At 37.2% G+C, this 24,200-nt stretch overlaps 1 protein-coding gene across 2 annotated transcripts in view; it reads left to right on the forward strand.

Annotated features, from left to right (window-relative positions):
- The window catches only part of LOC306881949 (catenin delta-2-like), a 75,544-nt gene that overhangs the window by 48,716 nt on the left and 2,628 nt on the right, over positions 1–24,200 (forward strand). For both annotated transcript variants that reach the window (XM_079436340.1, XM_079436339.1), the window contains 12 exons: positions 4,351–4,483; positions 4,973–5,186; positions 7,234–7,417; positions 11,048–11,165; positions 15,590–15,775; positions 17,212–17,406; positions 17,919–18,069; positions 18,921–19,143; positions 20,257–20,341; positions 20,657–20,783; positions 22,883–23,014; positions 23,326–23,402. In XM_079436340.1, the coding sequence (XP_079292466.1) occupies positions 4,351–4,483; positions 4,973–5,186; positions 7,234–7,417; positions 11,048–11,165; positions 15,590–15,775; positions 17,212–17,406; positions 17,919–18,069; positions 18,921–19,143; positions 20,257–20,341; positions 20,657–20,783; positions 22,883–23,014; positions 23,326–23,402 (1,825 nt within the window). The remainder of the gene's footprint in view (positions 1–4,350; positions 4,484–4,972; positions 5,187–7,233; positions 7,418–11,047; positions 11,166–15,589; positions 15,776–17,211; positions 17,407–17,918; positions 18,070–18,920; positions 19,144–20,256; positions 20,342–20,656; positions 20,784–22,882; positions 23,015–23,325; positions 23,403–24,200) is intronic.

Genomic DNA, 24,200 nt, shown 5'->3' on the forward strand with positions numbered 1-24,200 from the left:
AGCGTGAATGAGTCATTTCCCAGCCAAATCCTTCTCCGGCTTTGGCAAGGGATGACATTTTTTGCAGGCCTTGGCTCTGAGCAGACGTTTGATTATTCATGTTTGGTGATTAATGGTAGGTTCGTCCCTGCTTCAGCCTCCTGTCACAGTGACTGGAGCTGTGCTGGGGGGAGTGGCCTCACCCGGGCATTAATTGTGGTAATGGGGAGGTTAAGGATTTGGCTGCCAGTGACAGACCTGACAGAGAGAAGGGAGCATCACCAGGCTGCAGCAGCTTGCACTCTGCATATGTGTGTGTCCCTGTAGGACTGGCCTGCTGGGAATGATTCAGCACTAAGGTTTAGTGATGCGAACAAGGACAAGCAGGGTGCCATTACTATTCTGACTTTAATCATAAATGATATAGTTGGTTTCTAGAGCAGCAGATATCTAATAAATTTCAGTGCCCTGCTATGCACATTTAAATCATTACTTCACATTTAGTCCTCATTACTTATGTATGCATTCGTTCGTGCTGTGATGCTGCGTTATGTATGGATGTAGAGCACAACTGTCCACTTCTTTGGTGGCCTTGATACTTGAAGAACTTTCACCGTTCCTTTTCTACATTAATAAAGAATCTTCAATGACACAACCAACTTGCTCAAAGTTGGAAACTGGAAAAAATACAAGTACAAAATTTTGTATCCACCTTATTTGTAAATTCAGAAGTAAGCTATTTTCTGTGAATGTGTAAGACTTTCAATAGGTAAATAACTAGAAGATTCACAAAGTGCAGTGAATGATTCAACTATTTGCGCTACAAACCAGTATGTTTATGTTTACGATATTCAGCATAACAGACTGAATTTTACCATTAAAGGGGTCATGAACTGCTTTCTGAAAATTTTGTGTCGAATTGTGCCTTGTTTGTAAATGAATTTGTGGCAAAATGAAGTGAAAAAATGACCAAGTTCTAACTGACACGCTCTGGAACTTTATTAAAAATAAAGTTCATCCACTCTTTCTTAACGTTGGGATCAGAAGGAAGGAAATGCAAAGACTGTTTTTCCACAGCTTGGCACTGCACAGTATCTCTATCGTTTTGTTTCTGCGTAGACCTGCGTCTGCTTCTTGTTATTTACAAGCTGCGATGTAGAAGCAGGCATTGATCTTCTTCTGCAGATGTGGTGTTTAGCCACACTATTTTGTCATAGAGGGGTACATTCCCTCTGTTTTGGCAGACTGCCTTCAATATAAGCTGTTTTAAGACTAAAAAGAAAGTTTCGAGTTCTGAAACTTAGAGGATGATTTTATAGCACAAAGACCTCTTATATGTCAAAAGATCAAGGGAATTTTGGTTTCTCAGTTCATGACCCCTTTAAAATAACAGAGAACAGCTGACATTCAAGTCCAAAATGGCCTGCTTAAAAAATTGAGAATAATGCAATCAAATCAAGAATGGCAATTTTTGTTTGAGACTGTCCTTATGAGTGAATTATTATCTCAAAAATTCATTCAAAACAGTGATTCATTCTGAAACAAAGTATGTGTTGCTCAGAGACTCAGAAACAGAAAATGCTGCAGTGGCTTCACTTTATTTTTGATTGACAGAGCAAAAATATTCTGAGTAAATAAAATTGTAAATAAAATAACTTACTGTATTGTTTATTGAACTATTGTACCACATTCACAAGATAGTTGGTTCCTTATGGTTGTATTATGTTATTGGTTGTAAATGTTTTTGTCGAAGCAACTAGCTTTAGCTTTTTGCTTTGCTAAACACAAACGTCACTTCTTGATGAACTCAGGAGCTGGTAAAGCATTGGGGCAATGCTTTCTGATTAACTGCCGTATATAATTACATGAGGTAAACATTGAGTGAATAATTTCGCTTTAGTGCACTAGTTAATTAACAGAGTCATTTTAGAGCTTTTGTCAAAAATGTATTTACACTAATTAACCTAGAGTTGACTTATGTGACAGCGCCACATTGATTACCATATAAACTTCATCTGTTTTATAGCCATTTTTGTGTTACGCTTTAATTACTGATTAACGCAAACATTATCAATTAGCCCACTCCTGTGATTTATGACAGCCTCCTGTCATTGCATCCAATGCATTGGAGAGTTTGCCTTGACGTTTTGTGGGCTGCTGGGTATTTTCTACTCTCTGTAATGGATTTGGTTCCCTGTTTTGTGAACAAAGCCCTCAACATAGCAGCTTAGTGAGATGTGATTTAAACAAGCATTCATTTCTCAAGGTTAAACAATGATAAAAAGCAACAAAGATACAGCAAGTGAAAATTAAGTACCCATCTTTCAGGATTATCTCCATTTTGACCTTTTCCCAATGGATCCCATTCTTCTTTTCATGACTGCAATTGCCCTCTCAGGTTTACTGGTTGTGCTAGAGAGAAATGGGACATTCTATAATAGATATTTCCCATGGTGCCTCTTGCCCAGAGATGTTTGTCCATCAAGTTGTTGTTTTTTGCCAGCATCGCATTTTCTCTCTGCCTCCACATCTTAGTTTTAATTTTTTCTTTTCCATCCTTCCTTGTGCTCTCTGTCTGTCATTACCACCCCATTTCTTTCATATTTGATCTTTTTATGTGAATCGATTCCTCTTGTTTGACAGCCTCTGACATGATGGTAGTGTAGAGGCAGTGTTTGGTGGTCTGAGAATGAGGGAGGGAGAAAAAGACATGAATGTCAAACACAATGTTCTCCTCTCTTGCCTACATGCGGTGAAAATGTGTTTTCACTGCAGACTTCAGGATAGTATGTTGAATTTGCTTCTGCTGCTTTTTAAAATCACGGTGTTGGTACTGATATTCTAATGATAGAGTCGCAGGACCCAAGGGTTTAGGAAATGCAGATCTTCTCCTTTGGGGTTCCAGTCACCTTAGGACTGCTCTAGGCAATAGCACAGCTGTCACTGATATCTGTGATAAGGCAGACATTTTTGGGAGGATGTTATTGTCTGTATACATTATCTGAGATCTAACGTACCTCTGCAGAAAGCATCAAAATCAGAATTTAAAAACGATCGCTGACATGTGGTGGCTGTGAAACCTTTGTTTCTTATACGTTATTTATTTATTTTTTATTTTATTTTTTCTCTTAGAAACACTGTCATGCATCATTTTTTGAGGTTAATTTGTATTCATTGTCTAGTGGCATTCGTTTCTTTGTTAATTAGTATTACTTTACTAGTTTCAAAGCAGAAAAGTAGTGCATTTAACAGTGGGAGATCACAGATGTTGGCAGAAAGTTGGAGTATGTTGCATTCAGTTTGATTAATTGCAAAGAAAAAACATTCAAAGTTCAGAGAGGAGAATGTTTTAAAAATGTTTACACACCATATAAAAGAAATTCACTACCAGTAAAACGTTTTTAAACAGTAAGATTGTGTAATGTTTTTTTTTAAAGAAGTCTCTTCTGCTCACCAAGCCTGCATTCATTTGATCCAAAATACAGCAAAAGCAGTAATCTTGTGAAATATTTGTACTATTTTAAATAACTGCTTTCTATTTGAATATATATTAAAATGTAATTTATTCCTGTCAAAGCTAAATTTTCAGCATCATTACTCCAGTCACATGATCCTTCAGAAGTCATTCTGATATGCTGATTTGCTGTTCAAGAAACATTTTTCTTATTAATATTATCAATATTTAAAACATTTTTTTTCTTCAGAATTCTTTGATGAATAGAAAGATCCAAAGATCAGCATTTATCTGAAATAAAAAGCTTTTGTAACATTATACACCATACAATTCAAAAGCTTTTTTTTGGGGGGGAATGAAATTATAGAAATTATTATTATTTTTTTTAGCTTTAAATTGATCAAAAGTGCTGAAAAATAAATTTATAATGTTACAAAAGATTTCTATTTCAGATAAATGCTGTTCTTCTGAACTTTCTATTCATCAAAGAAAAAATTCCACTCAGCTGTTTTCCACATAATAATAATAATAATAAATGTTTTGAGCAGCAAATCAGAATATTAGAATGATTTCTGAAGGATCATGTGACTGGAGTAATGATGCTAAAAATTCAGCTTTGAAATCACAGGAATAAATTACATTTTAAAATATATTCAAATAGAAACCAGTTCTTTTAAATAGTAAAAATATTTCAAAATTTTACTGTTTTTGTTGTACTTTGGACCAAATAAATGCAGGGTTGGTGAGCAAAAAAGACTTCTTTAAAAACATTGAAATATTACTGTTCAAAAACTTTTGACTGATAGTGTATGCTGATATTATAGACACCTTCACAAACATGCTCTTTTACTGTTACAGTGTATCTTTAGATCAAAGCTTCTCCACGTTCACTTTTGTGTGTATATGTGCCTCTTTAGGGAATTTGGCTGGAGGGATCCTGAACTGCCGGAGGTCATCCAAATGCTGCAGCACCAGTTTCCATCAGTACAGTCCAACGCTGCCGCCTACCTCCAGCACTTGTGCTTTGGAGACAACAAGATCAAATCAGAGGTAACTACTGCATACCAGCATCACATACATTCTGCATATATAGCCTATGCACTAATAAGGCCTTGCAGTGAGTCATCATTATTTGAGGCTAATTTGAATTTCCCTGCTGATTCAGGGTAGTTATTGGTGTCATTCTAGCTCTGTGTTTTTTTGTTTTTGTTTTTTTTCATATAAAATAAAGTGGCGCTAACCATATAATCACACATAATTAGGATAACAAAATATATAGGCTTACTAACTTTTAATAAAAAGGAGGAAATGCTTTAACTCTTTATCTGTCACTTTGTGGAATCTAGTCAGATGCTAACAGCAAGATTTTTTAATGTTTTTGAAAGAATCTCTTGTGCTCACGAAGTCTACATTTATTTCATCTGAAATGCATAAAAAACCGATAATAGTGTGAAATGTTATTACAAATTTAAATGACTCTTTTTTTTTTTTTTTAGTTTAACATATTTTGAAATGTAATTGATTCCTGATAAATATCAGATACGGAGGCAGGGTGGGATCCAGCTGCTGGTGGACTTGCTGGATCACCGTATGACAGATGTGCACAGGAGTGCCTGTGGCGCACTCAGGAACCTGGTTTACGGCAAGGCCAACGATGACAACAAGATCGCCCTGAAGAACTGTGGTGGGATCCCTGCACTTGTGCGGCTCCTGCGCAAGACGACAGACGTGGAGATCAGAGAACTGCTCACAGGTGCTCAGGACACATTAAGCACATTTATTTCTAATTCAGTTTCGGTCCTTCTCTGGCATGACAGGATACTGGTGAGAAGTAATTTATCTCGTAATTATGATATTTCCAACTTCACTTGAAGGGCACAATATTTCACTTATAGTTATATGGAAATATATGGATGTTGGACTAGTGAGAGTTCACAGTAGAAATTAACAAAACCAAATGTGAACCAAATGTGTCGCGGCTGATCTGCTCCCCATCTTTGAATGTGCTGTATCTTTATTTTCTCTCTCACCACCTTTTTTGCAAGTTTAGCATACAAATACATTGTATGTGACCTTTCTGTCACTATCTCTGTTTTCTATATAATTGGGCCTAATTTGTTAATCAGCTCTCCTAGAATCATCCGCTTGTTACTGTAGACCCCACTACCCATTAAATTATTTTTTAACGGCCCTGTATTGCCTGCTGGGGCCTGAATTTGAGCTCAGAACTCTTCGTTCTGCAGGTGGTTGCATAAAAACAGGAAGTCTTTGATGTTTAACAAACAAGATTGGATAGGATAGGATAAGATAAGATAAGATTAAATTGGCTGGAGCACAGAGCTGTACACCCTGCTAGCAGCACAGAGCAAGGACCTACGAAAGTGCTCCCTTGTACACTGCAGTGAGTCCATGAAATTAAATGTAATGAAAAATTTTAGCAATATATGTGTTGCTTGGCAATGCATTGCCAATTTTTAATGGCTGTCAATGGCAAAAGATGCTTTTTAGAACCAGACGGTGTAGTTACAGCATCTACCAGTAGGGGCTAACAGGGCAATGCTAACCAGCCAAACCTAGAGCCCTTGGATTTAGCACATCTTCTCATTAGTAAGGTCCTCCATGACCTAAATGGCAGTGAGACATCCAAAAAATAGCCCCCAGGAGCTGAATTGAGAAACACTTGTAAGGAAGATGTTTCTTGCCATTACTGACTCGTAAAAAGACTATTATAGTGTCCCTCATGAACGTTGTGGGTGATGCCACACGGCAAACTCGCATCATTGGAGGGTACCAAACAAATGATAGGCAAGCATATACTTCTACCGTGTAATAAAAGCTATACACTACACTGTTAATGCAAAAGTATTTAAAAAGAAATTGGGCAGCTTTTTCCTTGACATTTTTCTGTAACTGAAAAAAACTCCTCCTCTTTGGACAAAAAAATCAAGTATGGATGTGCTCTGCCATTTGGGATACTATTTATAGGATTTTGGTTTCACTGGTCTAAATTTTGTGCATCAGAAAGGCATTTATTTTAAATAAAACTGAAGGAAATAATCAAAAAGTTGAAAATAAAGTATCGGGCAGGGTTAGGGTAGGTGTAGGGAGAGCTTTATTGTCCCAATGAGGTGGCATCCATTTAATAATTTGAATTAAAACTATAATTTACACTCAATATGTTATTATTGCATACTGTTTTATAATGTACTACAATACTGAGGTGCAGATAATTGCCACTATTTGCAATATGTAGTATAAATAGCAGAAACTCTTGCTATTTTAACATAGTGTAAATAGAATCCATTGCTATTTGCACTTGATTTACACTTAGTCTAAATAGCATCTATCGCTAAAAAATATGCTATTTGCACTTAGTGCAAATCAGCCGCTGCCTGATATGGTGTGTTTATTTCTATTCTTCTTCAGGAGAAATTCAAAAGAGCAACAATTATTTAAAAGTATGCAAAATGAGCCACAGTTCAGCAGCATGCTACTTTCTAGCAGTTCACAGTTCATTCTTGATTGTGATGTGGCTTGGGTCACACCCTCAAATGTTCATACTAAGAGCTGATGAGGACACACTAGTGAAACTTTTGAAAGTGTTTCATTTGAGGGCTCTTGACCAAGACCTCATGCAATATTCAAAAGCATGTTTGTAGCCTGCTGCAATCAGTGTTTTTAAATATATATTTTTCCGCACAACAAAAATGAAGAAGGGAAATTGTAGTCTCTAATACAGTGTATGTATTCTTCACTGGATCAGACATTTTTTGGTTCATAGATGATGTTGTTGTGTACAGGTGTACTGTGGAATTTGTCCTCGTGCGATGCTCTGAAGATGCCCATAATTCAGGATGCTCTGGCAGTGCTAACCAACATAGTCATTATTCCTCACTCGGGCTGGGACACCTCGCCCCACCAGGACGACCGCAAACTGCACATGCATTCCTCACAGGTGCTTCGCAATGCTACCGGGTGCCTCAGGTACAGTTCCTAATTAATGTCAGTCCAAGTTTTTATTCAACATCTATTGTCTTTCATTGTTCATTCATATTTATGTACAGGCAAAACATGACTTTGAAGGACCTGTTGTTGCTTTTAAGAGGCTTAATCTTCACCTAGAAGCAATTCATTGTTTTTTTAGGTGATTATTCAAGTAAGAATTATGCAAATATTATGTTAATGCCTGAGAGTTTTCGTCTTTCAAAGCGACATGATATGATGAATTTGTGTGCCTTCAGAAATGTCACCATATATTGGGGTCTCAGCAGGCAAAAGTACACTGCTGGATAATGGCTCTCTGCTTCTGTGCGTCAACAAAACCCATTTATGAATTAGCTTTGAGGGTTTTCCAGGAGCCCTTCACTGATAACTTAAGTTAATTGATTTGAATAAATAGATTCAGTTGCATTTGATGAATTTGGCTGGTCTAAGACTCTGTGCATAAAACCATTTTGTGATGGAGCTCGTTCTGTCACTTTAGTAGGATTATATTCTGCCCAGTATTGGTCGGATTCAACAATAGGATTCTGTAGCTCTGTAATAGTGTTAGGCATTGTGATTGTGGACCTGGTGGCATGCCAAAGCCTTCTCCTTGCCCAAATCTCCTTTGGACCCCAAAGCAATTATGTTGCCTGTTCCTTTAGCTGCTCCATTCATTATCATATATTAAAGAAATTAATACTAAGGCAAGGATGCATTAAACTGATGTCTTTACTGAAAGTGACAGTAAAGACATTTATATTCTTACAAAAGATTCCCATTTCAAATAAATGCGGTTCTTTTTAAATTAATATTCATCAAAGAATTTCTGATGCTTTCTAAAGGATCATGTGACACAGAAGACTGGAGTAATGGCTGCTGAAAAAATTCAGCTTTCCCATCCCATGAATAAATTACATTTCAAAATATATTTAAATAGAAAAGTTATTTTAAATGGTAATAATAATGTTTCAGAATAGTAACATTTTTACTGTCATTTTTTTTTATCAAATAAATGCAGCCTTAGTGAGTGTAAGATACTTTTGTTATAATATCTTAAATATATTTCAGAATATTTTGTCCTAAAATTTGTCTTAAACGTAAAACTTTATCTATTGCAGATCTACACATTTCCAGTTGCTTTTGGTTAGCAAGCTAAGTGTATGGCTCGATAGTTTATCTTAATGCTAAACGGTTAACTTGCGCATATTCTACACAACAAAATATGGCTGTGATGTTTTTGATGAGGCATTAAAACAGCTACACTTTAGAGTCCAAAGTTTGAATGGGGTTGGAATTGGCATGACACACACATGAGAAAAACCTTTGGCATAGTGTCAAATGATTATGTGTCTGGGTAACCAGTTTCACCCCAAACACCACTCTCATGTATGCTCAAAAGCCACAGAAAAAAAAAAAAGATTTTAAATGTCGCTTAAACTCTCTAAGAGTGGGGCACTGCCGGATATAATGAGGTAAACCATTCCACAGCCTAGGAGCAGCGGCCGCAAAGGAGCGGTCTACTCTCTTTTACCGCGGAACCACTAAGAGATGCAGTGACTCAGAATGTAACATTCTCGTTGGTTTCTTCACCTGATCAGATCAGCTATGTATGATGGAGCTGTACCATGTAAGGCTTTAAAAACAAATAATAATATCTTAAAATCAATCCTATAAGAAACCGGCAGCCAGTGTAGTTCTCTTAATACAAGAGTGATATGTTCATTTTTCCGAGTACCTGTCAAAAGTCTTGCAGCCGCATTTTGGACCAGCTGTAGTCTGTCCAAGCTTTTGAGTTTAACACCATAGTACAGTGAGTTACAATAATCTGATCTCGAGAACATAAAAGCATGGATAACCTTTTCCAGGTCCTTCTGAGATAAAAAAAAAGACTTCATTTTAGAGATTAGTCTCAATTGAAAAAAACAAATTTTGACAGCTTCATTTATTTGTTTATCAAATTTCAGTGCACTGTCACAAACTATGCCTAAGTTTTTTACTTGATGTGTCCGAAAGGGGGATAGTATACCCGACTCAATTTTGGAGGTATCAACAAACTCAGAAGGACCAAAAAAAATCTATTCAGTTTTTGATTAATTTAAACATCATAAATTAGCAGACATGCACACCTTAATCTCACCAAGACATTCCACCAATCTTTACAATCTCTACAGTGATAGAGGCAGTTGGCTTCAGAGGTAGATACATCTGGGTGTCATCTGCGTAACAATGAAATGATACCCCATACGGTGCTAAAACAGAACCTTGTGGAATACCACAAGATAAAGGTGCTGAGGTCGACATATATTCTCCCATCCGAACAGAGAAACTTCTTTCATGAAAATAAGACTTAATCCAATGTAAGGCATTAATTGTATCAAACGCCGCTGTAAGATCCAAAAGCAAAAGTAGAGTCACGTCACCAGAGTCAGTAGCCATAAAGATGTCGTTAAAAACTCTCAATAGTACAGATTCTGTACTATGCTGTTTTTCAAACCCCGACTGAAAGACTTCACCGATAGCATTATTAGTAAGGAAGGACTCAAGTTGATTAAAAACAGATTTTTCCAAAATCAGTGCTAAGAAAGGAAGCTTTGAAATTGGTCTATAATTACACAACACTACACTGTATACAACACTGATGAATGTTGCTGTATCATGCATAAGTGATGATCACATGCTTTGAAATTGGGAATTTTAATATCATATTTTCCACTTTCTAGTTTTTGCTGACTAGATGGGAAGGTGTATTTTGGAGCTATTACAAGCTCACTCAAAACATCAAAAAATCTGCTGGCACTTTCGGAGCTCAGAAACTTTTTGCTTTAAAACTCATTTTGATATTAACAGCACTTTACATTTATAGCACATACTATATGCACATACCATCCTCTCTCCCCCTGCGCATCCGCTTTCAGGTTTGAAGCAGCAGGATTGTAGAAAGTGCTGAGTCACTCTTGGATGGTTGGACTAAGCTCCCTACGCCCAGCGTGATAATTAATCCTCTTCATGGATGGCTGAGGAACTAGAAGTCTGATTGAATATTTAATGGTTGGACACAGTTGCCACACCACCTGCAGCTGCCTGAGACACACAGATCTCTTAGAAGCTTCTTGGAGAGCGTGAGAGAGAGAGACGACAGGATGTGGTCTTTGATTTCTCACAGGCACCTTTGAATAAGGCCCTGCTCAGATCAGACTTCCCGATTCAGATTTCCCGAGGCTCCAGCTCTTGGGATGCTAAGCTTGTTGCTTTGAGGCATGTTGCTGGTGATTCATAAAGCTGATGTTTGGAATTTCTCTACGTTAAAAACTTTCTCATGTTACAGAGTTGACTTCTTGAAAAGTATGAAAACACTGATGTCCAAACATTGCTCTGTTTGAAAACATTGCTCTATTCTGACATCTTACTGGCGCCGAACATGGCCGCTTCGGTTTGTTGCTCCTTGAAAAGAACTTGGGGAAAAGTTACTACTCATTTCCATGAAGAGCTTATTGATGTTGAAGACCATCTGCCCTTTGGTTGGTTGAGTATTGATTTAGAAGCTCAGAACTGCCAAAACGTAATCAATCGAGTCAATAATACAACATGCGTGACATTGTGTGAATGTGTGTGTGAATGTGCTCTCTACAGGAATGTGAGCTCAGCCGGAGAAGAGGCCCGCCGCAGGATGAGAGAGTGTGAGGGACTGACCGATGCATTGCTCTATGTCATCCAGACAGCCCTGGGCACCAGTGAGATCGACAGCAAGGTTTGACCTTTCCCTCCTTTGCCTTTCTACCAAAGTATATGCATTCAGCGGAGTGCCTCCGAGAATTCTAGCAGGTTTAGTTGTGCAGTTTTCACTTCCCAACCATTTTCAGTACAGCACTGGAGCACTTCTCCATTGCTAAATGTTAGATGAGACACAATACAAAATAGGCAAAAAACCCAGTCTAGACCAGCTTAGTCTCAGACCGCACGCCCACCGACCACCCACAGTCCGTTCGCTCACAGTCTGATGAATATTGCACATAACACTAAAAATCCTTGATGCCCAAAATGCCCTTTTGTCAAGGCAATTTTATTTTATATTTTTTGTAATTAAACGCCCTTTTGTGAAGGCCTGCCCAATCTAACTATTAGTAAAATTAATTAATAATAGTTTAGCCGTAAATAAAATTATCCACATGATGACCTCTCACTTGACGATCTCATCCGGGACAATCCCTCACGTTCAGACACCTTTAGGATGCCTTCAATAACGTCCGCGGCTGCCGGTAAGTGGAGCGGTGTGCTTGAAAACTTATATTATTGAATTATTATTATTTTACGAGAACGGCGTGAAGAGATCATACACAGCTGTTGTTTATATTGCTGTGTGTAGCCTGTGGAAGCAAGGTTAGCTGCAGCAAGGGGCTACAATATTTTTGTTCAATGGTTTCCTAATGACAATTTTATGATTGGTTTATAAAGGCTACTACGAACACCCTTTTCCTATTTTTATCACAGAATAATTCAGGAAATATATTTTATAGTTTCTATACTAAATTATATGTCAATCAGTACGGCATTTTTCCTATAGTTTATTACCTGAAGATAAATTGAAAAACACACATAAACCATATATTTTCGCAATCGTGTGTTTATTGTCTTCACGTTTCATCAGTAAAAACGTTTCTGCTTTTTATTCAGCTCAGCTCAGCTCAGCTACAGCGGATAGCCGTGTGAGTTTGTCCATATTAGGGATTTCCTGCACATCAAAGGTTTCTGCACGAGAGCGCCCTCTGACTTCGAGTATGAATGAAACATGCACTGCACGAGAGTGTTCAGCTCTCCTGATATATCTCCTCTTTTTGGTAATGAATAAAAGGTCAGGTCATGTCTCTTTTAATTTAAATCTAGATTTAAATCTAGAAACCTCTATTTGAAAACACCTGCTCGAGCTTGAATAAAGTGCGGGGGACGAATGTACATTTTCTTAAAATTAATATTAAATATTAAAAATGCAGCTAACGTAGTTCTACACACAGCAATAAAAACAAAGGTGCTTGTTCTCTTTCGTTCTTGCTGTTTAATTGGGATAAGTTTAAAGCGCGTCAAGGTGTCTTGTCTTTATGTTATCGAACTAAAAACTATTCACACTTTGAACTATTATTATTACAGTATTTATTTAAAAAACATTGAGTGCCTTAAAAATAATTATCACAACACTGGTAAAACAGGATTATACTGATTTTCTCGTCCTCCAAATTATATTTATCAATCCTGTTTTTATTATCATTATCAAAAAATTTATAAATTCAGAACAGAATTAGAATAGAATTCTATTTTAAATAAGACAGGGATATTTTTTCTACAACAACAACAGTAGTGTTTACAATAGCAAAACCACCATACCCTGTAAACTCAATAACAACAACAACAACAATAATAATAATATCATTCCAGAGTAATTAAGGTGCAAAAAATGTCTTTAACGTTTAAACTTAAAATGGCCTTTTCTGTTCTGTGTTTCTTTTTCAAACCTGCGTCATGGCATTTGCTGCTTTATCAATACTGAAGCATCCATTTTGATACACATATCAGCAAGGAGCACAGCCCTAAAAGCCGTGTTCCATGTGCCCCTTTTATACTTTGAGCACCTGCCCCTCCAAAGGTCTCTGCACGGCCCTGTTAAACAGCAAGAAATTATTATTCCAGCACTGGTGCGTCAGCATAATTAACAACAGTTCTATATTGTTAAACCAACATGGTTTGAACCAAATAAATTAAAACAAAATACATTCTAAACAGTACACATTGATCAGTGGGTATTTCATGCTGATTTGAGCTTCACAGGTCAAGCAGGTTTACATGCAGAAATAACTGTTTTCAGCTGAACACAAAAGAAGATATTTTGAAGAATGTTGGTAGCTATTGACTTCCATAGTCAACTGTGTAGTTACCAGCATTCTTCAAATTATGTTCATTTGTGTTGTCCCTAGCATTTCTTATCTAAATCTTGATAAAACCATCTTGGATGCTTTCAAACTGGTCCAAATCATTAGTTTATTTTATTTTTCCAGCAGAGACAATAGGCGTTGTACAACCCAAATTCCTGAAATGTTGGGACATTTGTTTTTTAAATTTGAATAAAATGAAAACTAAAAGAATTTAAAATCACATGAGCCTATATTTTATTCACAATAGAACATAGATAACATAACAAATGTTTAAACGGATACATTTGACAATTTTATGCACAAAATAAGCTCATTTCAAATTTGATGCCTGCTACAGGTCTCAAAATAGTTGGGAAGGGGGCATGTTTACCATGGTGTAGGATCTCCTCTTCTTTTCAAAACAGTTTGAAGACGTCTGGACATCGAGGTTATAAGTTTCTGGAGTTTTGGTGTTGGAATTTGGTCCCGTTCTTGCCTGATATAAATTTCCAGCTGCTGAAAAATTTGTGGTCAGCACCCGGACTCTTCTACTACGAAACGATACTGTTGTAATAGCTGCAGTATGTGGTTTTGCATTGTCCTGCTGAAATACACGTCATCTGGAGGGGAGCATATGTTGCTCTAAAACCTTTATATACCTTTCAGCATTCATAGTGTCTTCCAAAACATGCAAGCTGCCCATACTGTATGAACTTATGCACCCCCATACCATCAGAGATTGTCTTTTGAACTGAATGCTGATGACATGCTGGAAGGTCTCCCTCCTCTTTAGCCCGGAGAACATGGCGTCCGTGATTTCCAGCAAGAATGTCAAATTTGGACTCGTCTGACCATAGAACTCTTTTCCACTTTTAAACAGTCCATTTTAAATGAGGCTTGGCCCACAGGACACAACGGCGCTTCTGGACCATGTTCACATATGGCTTCCTTTTTGCATGATAGAGCTTTAGTTGGCATCTGCAGATGGCATGGCAGATTGTGTTTACCGACAGTGGTTTCTGGAACTATTCCTGGGCCCATTTAGTAATGTCAATGACAGAATCATGCTGATGAGTGATGCAGTGTCATCTGAGGGCCCGAAGACCACGGGCATCCATCAAAGGTCTTCGGCCTTGTCCCTTACGCACAGAGATTTCTCCAGTTTCTCTGAATCTTTTGATGATGTTATGCACTGTAGATGATAAGATTTGCAAAGCCGTTGCAATTTGACTTTGAGGAACATTGTTTTTAAAGTATTCCACAATCTTTTTACGTACTCTTTCACAGATTGGAGAGCCTCTGCCCATCTTTACTTCTGAGAGACTCTGCCCCTCTAAGACATCCCTTTATGTTACAGACCTGATGTCAATTAATTGAATTAGCTGCTAGATGTTCTCCCAGCTGAATCTTTTCAAAATTTCTTGCTCTTTTAGCCCTTTGTTGCCCCCGTGCCAACTTTTTTGAGACCTGTAGCAGGCATCAAATTTGAAATGAGCTCATTTAGTGGATAAAAGTGTAAAATTTCTCAGTTTAAGCATTTGTTCTCTTTGTTCTATTGTGACTAAAATATTGGCTCATGTGATTTGAAAGTCTTTTAGTTTTCATTTTATTCAAATTTAAAAAACGTCCCAACATTTCCGGGATTCAGGTTGTATTAAACAGACAGTTTAGGTTTTGTTTTGGCTCCTCTAATTGTTTCACCTCCAACAATGTTGTAAAAAACAAATGCTCTTCATAGCTGTGGTTGCTTTTAAGAGAGCTTTATGGTAATTACGCAGATAAAGTCATGCAGTGATACACCTCTCTATATTGAGTTTTTGTTTGATTTTTGAAGGGGTCTCTGTTACTGGCATAATACTTTATGAGAACAAGTTTGAATGAGGGGGAAAAAAGAGCGTCACACTTTAATCCCTCTGAAAGCATTTACAAGATCAAAGTCGTCCTCTTTGTTTTTCCTGCCTCACTGCTCATCACAATAGGATTAGTTCTCCAGCTCTCCACTGGAGTCCGTCCAGAGGACTAATCTAACAAGAGACTGTTAAGAGTTCAGAGCACAATAATGCACAGCCTTCCCAAAGAGGACAGATTGTCTCGCAAATACAAAAATACATTTTGATATTTAATGTGTCAAATAAAGTCAAACTTCTGGAGGTGTGTTACAGTGAATTCCTACAGATAAGGCTCCCATTTGCAGGTGTTTACATGTTTTGCCATTTTTGTAATCTGAAATCTTTCTCCCCAATCTTTGTGCATCAAATGTGCTCCCTTCTAGACCATAGAGAACTGCGTGTGCATCCTGCGGAACCTGTCGTACAGGTTGGCGGCAGAGACGTCTCAGGGGCAGCAGATGGGATCGGAGGAGCTGGACGGGGTTCTGTGCACCGATGCCAGCGGGAAGGATGCGGAGAGCTCCGGCTGCTGGGGCAAGAAGAAAAAGAAAAAGAAGAGCCACGATCAGGTGGGCCGGGGGTTTTTTATCCCTGCAGCTGCTGGCAATTAGCATCACTTAGCAGCATTCACGTGCGGGTCGCCTGCGTCGACACTCGTCCTCCTCCAGTGGATAATTACGTATTTTCCTGGATGATTTCATTTAGTTTCTGAAAACAGATGAAGATAAGGGCATCGGGAGTGTTTGTTCAGCATTTGCATGGCATGAATAGCAAGGTAAAAGGTGGCATTACTTTGCATTGTGGCTTTTAAATAACTAAATTGTCTGTGAGTCATCTGTTCCTTTAAGAACGATGCAAATGCACATCTGGTTGTGCGACGGTTGAGTTTGCACTGTGTATTCAATTACGCTGTATCGTAAACAACTAGTGAGCTTTATATTTAAATATTACAATATGCAGCTACAAAAGTACCATGTTATTTCCAATAAATACTATGGGATTCTTCAAATTAGGTCAGAGTGCTATAGTATATACTATAGTATATGAATAATCATTTTGTACTATGGTATGATCATCAGTGCAAAAGCTACATTGAGCTGTTGTGCTCAGCTAGGCAATATGAGTTCTAGTCTGGCACGTGACTTTGCCCAGTCCTGTTTCCCCCTCTTCTCACCATCATTTCCTGATGGCTCTGTACTGTGCTTATTGATAAAATGGCCAAAAATAAAATAGCATCTGGCACTTTCCATGAATAGGGTACAATTTGGTGTCCCATTACACATTGGCACAAATCCCATGTTTTTGTTGTGAAACCCCCTCCATCCTGGTTAAATTGTGATTTTTGGCCTGTCCCATTGCCCCTGTATCTAGCAATTTAATCCATACAACAGTGTCATATTTTTTGCTGATATTTAGTTCATTGTTGTAAAAACCACGAACATCTCTCTATTTTTTTTCCAAAAGAAATTTATTTGGCAAAAACGCATTAAATTGATCAAAAATGGCAGTAAAGATATTTATAATGTCACAAAAGATTTCCGTTTCAAATAACTGCTGTTCTTTTGAACTATTCATCAAAGCTGTTCTAGGCAAAACAACTGTTTTCAACAGTGAAAATGAAATATTTTTGAGCATATTAGAATGACTTCTGAAGGATCATGTGACGCTAAGGACTGAAGTAATGGCTTCTGTAAAGTTCTAGTAACCCTCTTACCCTGTCTGGTGATTTTTTCCCTATTAAATGTTTTGTCCATTCTACTTTGGAGTTTATTTATAGCTTTATTGCTAGAAAATAACAAAACCACAGAAATTAGGGTTAAGTATCACATATATTGCTAACAAGGTTGCAAAACCACATAGAAAATTAATAAAAAAATAAACTCCTTTCTTTGTCTATTCTGTTTTGTTTCAGGCCCTATTTTGTAACCTTGTGGAACGTATCTGTGTATGATTCTTTTTCTTAATAGTAACACTGTAATAACACTCACTCTTTCTCTGCTTTCAGTGGGATGGTGTTGGGCCTTTCCCAGACTCTAGCGACCCTCCGAAGGGACTGCAGATGCTGTGGCACCCGTCCATAGTAAAACCATACCTCACTCTACTGTCTGAGTGCTCGAACCCGGACACGCTGGAGGGAGCGGCTGGGGCTCTACAGAACCTGGCAGCGGGTAGCTGGAAGGTAGGCCCCACCTTAAAACCTGTGAGTAATCCTGCACCCAAAGAGCCATGAACCAAACAAACTGGCTCTGGCAACCATCACCATTATGACTGACACAAATACACATTCACACCTCAGTTTTGTCTGTCAAGGTCATGGATTTCTACAAACAGCACACAAACTTAGAGAACACAGTGAACTTTTATATTGAGAACAAAGTCTCTTTGGAGTGTATGCAACCAGTGTAAGATAGCTGATGGCTTCAAACTCGCATCTTCAAATTGATATAATGTAGAGAGTTGAATTCTCACTCAAAGTCTTGAAAGTGGAAACTGTGACTTAGATATTCTGTCAAATTTAGCAATTTTTGCACTTCAGAATCTTCTGTTGTCCTCATTTTCTGCTCAGAAAAATGAAACAAACAACAGTGCAATGAACTAAATTCACATTTCATGCAATGTCAACACCAAAATCTCATTCCAGCGCCTTTCTGTTCAGTTGATGCATTGATAATCATTTTTCGGGACCCTTTTTTCCGTTTCCTGTGCCTGCAGTGGTCGGTGTACATCCGTGCTGCGGTTCGGAAAGAGAAAGGACTGCCCATTCTGGTGGAGTTGCTGAGAATAGACAATGACCGGGTGGTTTGTGCGGTGGCCACAGCTCTTCGAAACATGGCCCTTGATGTCAGGAACAAGGAGCTCATAGGTAAGTTTGGGACACGGAAGTGTGTTTGCCTCAAGCTAACATTTTCTCTTTGACTCCAGCATAGCCGAATGCCGCAGAGGTACGTGTACCCTTAAATTACTTGTGAGGTAGAGGCCTTTCGAGATCTATTTGCTTTTGTGTGTGAGCGTGTGTATTTGTGATGTGTGTATCAGCGAGGGCATCTGTGTAGCATTTCTAGTCAGGTATTGCAGTGAGGCGAGGTGCCGTTACTTGAAAGGCTGCTCACGACACTAACAGACTATTGATCTTTTTAATAGTTTGTGTATTCTGATGGGCCCCTTGTCTCCCTGGCAACCACTCGTACTCTTTCAGTCTGGTCTTGGCCCTGCGTGAGTTTGAAGGCATGTGAATTTCTTTTGGAATATATGGCAAAAGGAACAGCATAAAACTGTACAAATGTCGAGACAGCAGCGCCCTTGGAATACTGATCCTGCGGGCTCATTTCAGATAGAGCTGTTCAAATGTCCTTTATTATTTAAGGAAATCAGCGATGTAACTGATTTTTCATGAAGTTACATGAGTTTCTTTCATGTAACTTCAATGCATACCGGTTGAAAGCAGTTTTGTAGCACAGGTCGTTGCAGAGAGAATTAGCTCCCTAGTGGTAATGGGTCTTTTGCGGTCACATTAAATGTAATTGAGCTGCTGGGTAGAGATGTGGGTGTATTGGACGCTTTGGCATTTTCAGTTGAGGCCTTGAGGTTCGGCGTATTTAAAGAGCTCCGCATGCCAACGGTAGAATCTGAATCCAAAATCTGCATCTCTGAAAATGTTGTCACACCTCCTCTCTGACTTTTCTTTTCTGTTCATCTCATTCACGCAACCCATAGGCAAGTATGCCATGAGGGATCTGGTCCATCGTCTACCGGGGGGCAACAATAACAACAGTACTGGCACCGGCGGCACCAGCAAGAGCATGTCCGATGACACCATCACAGCGATCTGCTGCGCTCTGCATGAAGTCATCACTAAGAACATGGAGAACACTAAGGCTCTTCGTGATGCCGGCGGCATTGAAAAACTCATCGGCATTGCCCGCAGCAAAGGAGACAAGTTAGTATCTTAGTATTCTGGAACATGATCACAACCAATTAGAGTGTGTAGACAAAACCCCATTTTACCCTGTTATGTCCCGTAGAATTAGGCATATTTAAATGGAAAGGAAATTAGTTTTTAAAGGAAGAGGACATACTGGACCTTCCATTCATTAGATCTCATATTCTGTATTATGAAAAATGAAAAACGTTTAGCAGTTGTATTGCAAGACCATTTTTAGAAAGCAAGACGGTGTGGAAAAACAGCATTTACCTTAAAGAAGTCAAATCTCCATTAGCTCCACTGGGATTTGTGAGCAATTGTACTGGATTAGTTAACTCTGAAAGTACATTACAAGATAATGGTTATTTTTAGGTGGTGATAACTACTGTTCGAGTAGTTTGGGGTAAGATTTTGCTTTTTTAAAGCTAGGATGCATTAAAGTGATCAAAAAGGGAAGGTAAAGTCTTTTATAATGTTACTGAAAATTTCAAATAAATGCTGTTCTTTTGAACTGTCTGTTCATCAAGAATCCTGAAAACATGTGGTATCCACAGAAATATTAGAATGATTTCTGAAGGATCATGTGACATTGAAGACTGGAGTAATGGCTACTAAAGATTCATCTTTGCCACCACAGGAATAAATGACTAAATAAATTAACAGTTATTTAAAGTTATAGTAATACTTCACAATATTACAGTTTTGTGGAATTTTTGAACTTTTTAATGGTAGAATAGTATAAGTAAGCTAATTGCCGCAGCATTTACTATAGATGTTATTGTATTTATGGTTCCAGTTTGAGCTTATTTTGTATGTTAGAATTTATCACCATTAGAGAAATCTATGAACAAATTGAGCCGAACTAAAATTAATTTTACTGAGAAATTTATAGTCCACATCTACTAACACTGTTTGTTTATATAGCTGTGAAAGTATGTTCTGTAAAGTTTCTGTATTATACCACAGGGTTTTATTTAGTTTGCACTCTTTGCAAAAAAAATATGAAGCAATCCATTATATTAGAAGCCCCAGAAATGGATTAGAAACTGAAAATTCACTTATATTGCTTATATTATTGCAGATAGGGCTATGTGTTGTATTCATTTCCTCTTTTATGTTTCCCTACAGACACACACCGAAGGTGGTGAAGGCAGCATCTCAAGTCCTCAACAGCATGTGGCAGTACAGAGATTTGCGAAGCCTCTATAAAAAGGTAATAAATTCAGAAGACCTCGCTGTTCTCACATCTATTACATCTGCACCTATATACTTTTAAATGGGCATCAATGGAGGTAGAGGCGTCTTAAGCTTCCAAGTGGTGCAGCTACAGCATCTACCAGCAGGTGCTAACTGCCCATTCTGACCCTTTGGTTTATCTGATCCAAGTTTTTTTTTTTTTTTAAGAATTCAGTTTCAAATCTCAGTTTGAAAATCTTTCTGTGTCTGTCATATCCTTGTAACCAAAAGGTTTTAGTGAGTGAAGTTTCAGGATGAACAGATGATCATGCTCCTCTAATTTTAATGACAGGACGGCTATTCTCAGTATCACTTTGTTGGCTCTTCATCTACAATTGAGAGAGACAGACAACGACCTTATTCCTCCTCTCGCACTCCATCTATCTCTCCTGTGCGGACTTCGCCCAATAATCGATCAGGTGAGAGTCGTTCCACTTTCCTCCATTTTGACAACAAGCGATATCATTGATATTTCCTTTGCACTCTATCATCAACATCTTTATCTCATTGTCAGGAGTAGATTAGACGAATAAAAAACTACTTGAAATGATCAAAACTACTTATTTTCATAACCAAGTAGTCAGAAATTTGTCAGAGAGTGCATTAATTAAAGCATCTAAAACAAGTTGACCTCATTTATCAACTAGTCGATTTTTGGAGAATTTGACAACTTGCCGTTCATAATGACTAATCCCAAAATAGTACAATAATAGGAGATAAAAAGTGTGGCTTATGCCTATATGTGATCATAGAAGGAACACAGCTGTCAAGATCAGGGTACATCCTGATATTTGTCCATTTCCAACTGATGGCGGGTCGGAGAATACAGTACAGTACTGTCAGTCAGGGCGCCATGCGTATCCTAATTACACAGCGCTACAGAAGAGTCTGTTCTGCTTAATTAACATGCTTTGTTTAGCAGGCACTGTCTGTTCTCTAGTTGTGTTTCAGATATCAAAGTTTATTTTAGTAAATTCTGCTTTTGAACTCATTTTATGCTTACGTTAATAGTGCTACATCATCTCCAGTCTGTAATAAATCTTTATTCAGAATTCTCATTATGTTTATTCAAATGTAGTCTTGGGGCAACCTGAATATTAAATGCTCATAATGTCCTCACCTATCATGGGACAAACAAAGAGGAGGCATATTTATTCTACCTGTTGCTTGGGAGAATGTGGTGGGGAACTATCCCAAATGAGAATCTCACACCTTTTAATTGTGCAATTTGTAATTTCTCGGGGAAATAAAAATGAATACATTTGCAATTAAGATGGCCATCTCGTGTCGACTGTATACCAGCCAGCAAAGTCAGGCTTAAAAATAGTAAAAAAAAAAAAAAAAAAAAAAAGATTAAATTTATCTTGTCTATTATTATACTAAGTGCCTTTTTATTTAATTTTATTTTATACAATAATTTTATACTTTTACTACATTTACTATGTTCTGTGTGCTGCTTTCTTGTTTTACTGCTGCTGGCCTCTGTGAGCTACCAAACAAATTTCGTTGTATAACTACAATGACAATAAAGTCTCTTTACTTTACTTTACTTTACTTTTATCAAGAGCCGATTCATTAACATCCAGATAATTAAATGATGACACGTTAAGTATCTTTTTCTGGTATAATGAAATGCTTTGTTGTAAAATAATCTTTTTTTTATTTGCTGAGGACGTTATTGGGTGTTTCTTCAACTCTGTACACTTCACTTGTATGTCCCAGGGGTCTCATTAACAGATTGCATTTTGCTTTTTGTTATATGAAGGTCAATTAAAACTTTTTCAGTAGCCTTCTATGTATAAATGTTATTGTTTTACCCTTGCCCTTGTTCGACTTTGAAACTATATGAAAATTCATCATGAAATACTAAAAATAGTAATAAAAGAATTTTAATTATGATAATCTGAACAAAGTGTGAAATAATTCAAATCCATTTAAGTATTTAATGGGTAAAAAAAATCTTACAATTTTATTAAAATTACAACAGTTATGTTGTATTTTGTGCTGTCAAATTTCCTCTTCAACAAATTTATATATTTATAATATAAAACATAATATATTTTTGTTTATCTTTACTGTTTTCCCTTTGAATGTGCATGAACTACGCAGTAATCTGTTAATATAATATTTGGTTAATCACCTTTATAAAGGTTCTACAAGTGTAACCTTGTAGAAATACTTGGATCTCACTTTCTGACAGCTTTATTTAAACTAACCAAAGCTTTGCCAAACACAAAGCTGACAAGAAAGGTGAATTAAATTATTGCTGAAGGAACGAGTAAGAAGCCCAGACAAAACCAATCAATTACCTGACCAATTCCATTTAGCAATTAAGAGGAGAGCACTGACACTTGTTTGCCTCAAAATGCAACAAGAGAATTGCTTCATTACAGTAAATGAGTTTATGTAAAATAAAAGATCTTATTGTACTTTCAAATGTGTCAAGATACTTTTGCCTAAACAAACAGGCTGTTTTTCCCCTCTCGCTCATTATTAGTTGACTTACTGTGTTTTTTAGCAAGTGCCCCCACCTCCCCTCGAGAAATGATGAGCTTGAAGGAGAGGAAGACAGACTATGAGTCAACTGGAACCAATTCTGGTTACCATGGAAACAAGGGCGAGCACACCTCCAGAAAAGACGCCATGGCAGGTAAGGCCGCAGTGGAAGGTTAAAGCTTCCATATATGACTGACAGACAAACCATCAAATAAAGGCAGTGAATTAATTACGAATTAATTATTGTAATTAGTGAAAGCAACAGTGTAACTGGTTTATTCCGCAGAAAAGTGTCTGATATCTCACCTTTGCTTCTTGGTGTGAAGTCTTTTACCTCAACAAAAGTCATGAACTGCAATTCATATACCCGCACACCTGTTTCATGTCAACATTTTCTGTAGCTATAGAAAGAGTCAAAGTACCAGCCAGTCCTCTGAGAATCTTTATAATTCCCTGTCTCTGCAGCTCAAATCTCCAGTGGAACGTCTACACTCTTCAGAGGTGCTTACATGTCTCCTGGTGATGACATCAAGCATAACCAGGTGAGTTCACAACGTCACACAGAGTTGAAACGTGTATCTTATCTTGATATTTTCATGTGTCAAAAAAAGGGGAAACGTTTTTAACGTTTATTAAATGTTTTTTAAAGGCAACTGTTATAATTATTATATTAATATAATAATACTAATATAAAATATATGTTAACACTTCATTAAGGTGTCGTTGTTACACGTTACAAGTACTTACAATTATAATAACTATAAATTATGCATAATTACATGCAAGTAACCCTAATCCTAATCATATAGTAAGTACGTGTAGTTAAATAATATTACTCAGTAACTAAATGTATGTTTACACTTTTAAAATAAAGTGTAACCAAATATATCTGTAAATCGTTATTACATTGTTATCATTATTATATTTGTATACGTTTTTTGTTTAATATTATTTATATTCTTATAACTTATTGTATTTTGATTATCAGTTGTTATAAAGGATACGTACCTTTAAGCAGGTTCCTGGGGTATTCAGAAAGATTTCAGAAGTTTTGCCAGTTGTTATACATGAAGGTTATGCACAGTTAAGCAGGTTACTGGAGTATTTGGAAATATTTTGTTTTTTCTTTTTTTTCAGATATTTTAAATTTAAAATACAAGGTTATCAAGGGTTAAATAAAAAAAGACAATTAAGCCAATTAATCTCAGTTGTTGTTTTTTTTTTTTTTACAAAGAAAACTACAATTGTCTGGATAAAACCTGTAGAAGTATATATTTGCTATTTATTAAGTATCAGTTTTACACCAAGTAGGTGTTATATTAAATTAGTGAATTATATTA

This window comes from Barbus barbus (genome assembly GCF_936440315.1).
Source record: "Barbus barbus genome assembly, chromosome: 15".
Lineage (NCBI taxonomy): Eukaryota > Metazoa > Chordata > Actinopteri > Cypriniformes > Cyprinidae > Barbus > Barbus barbus.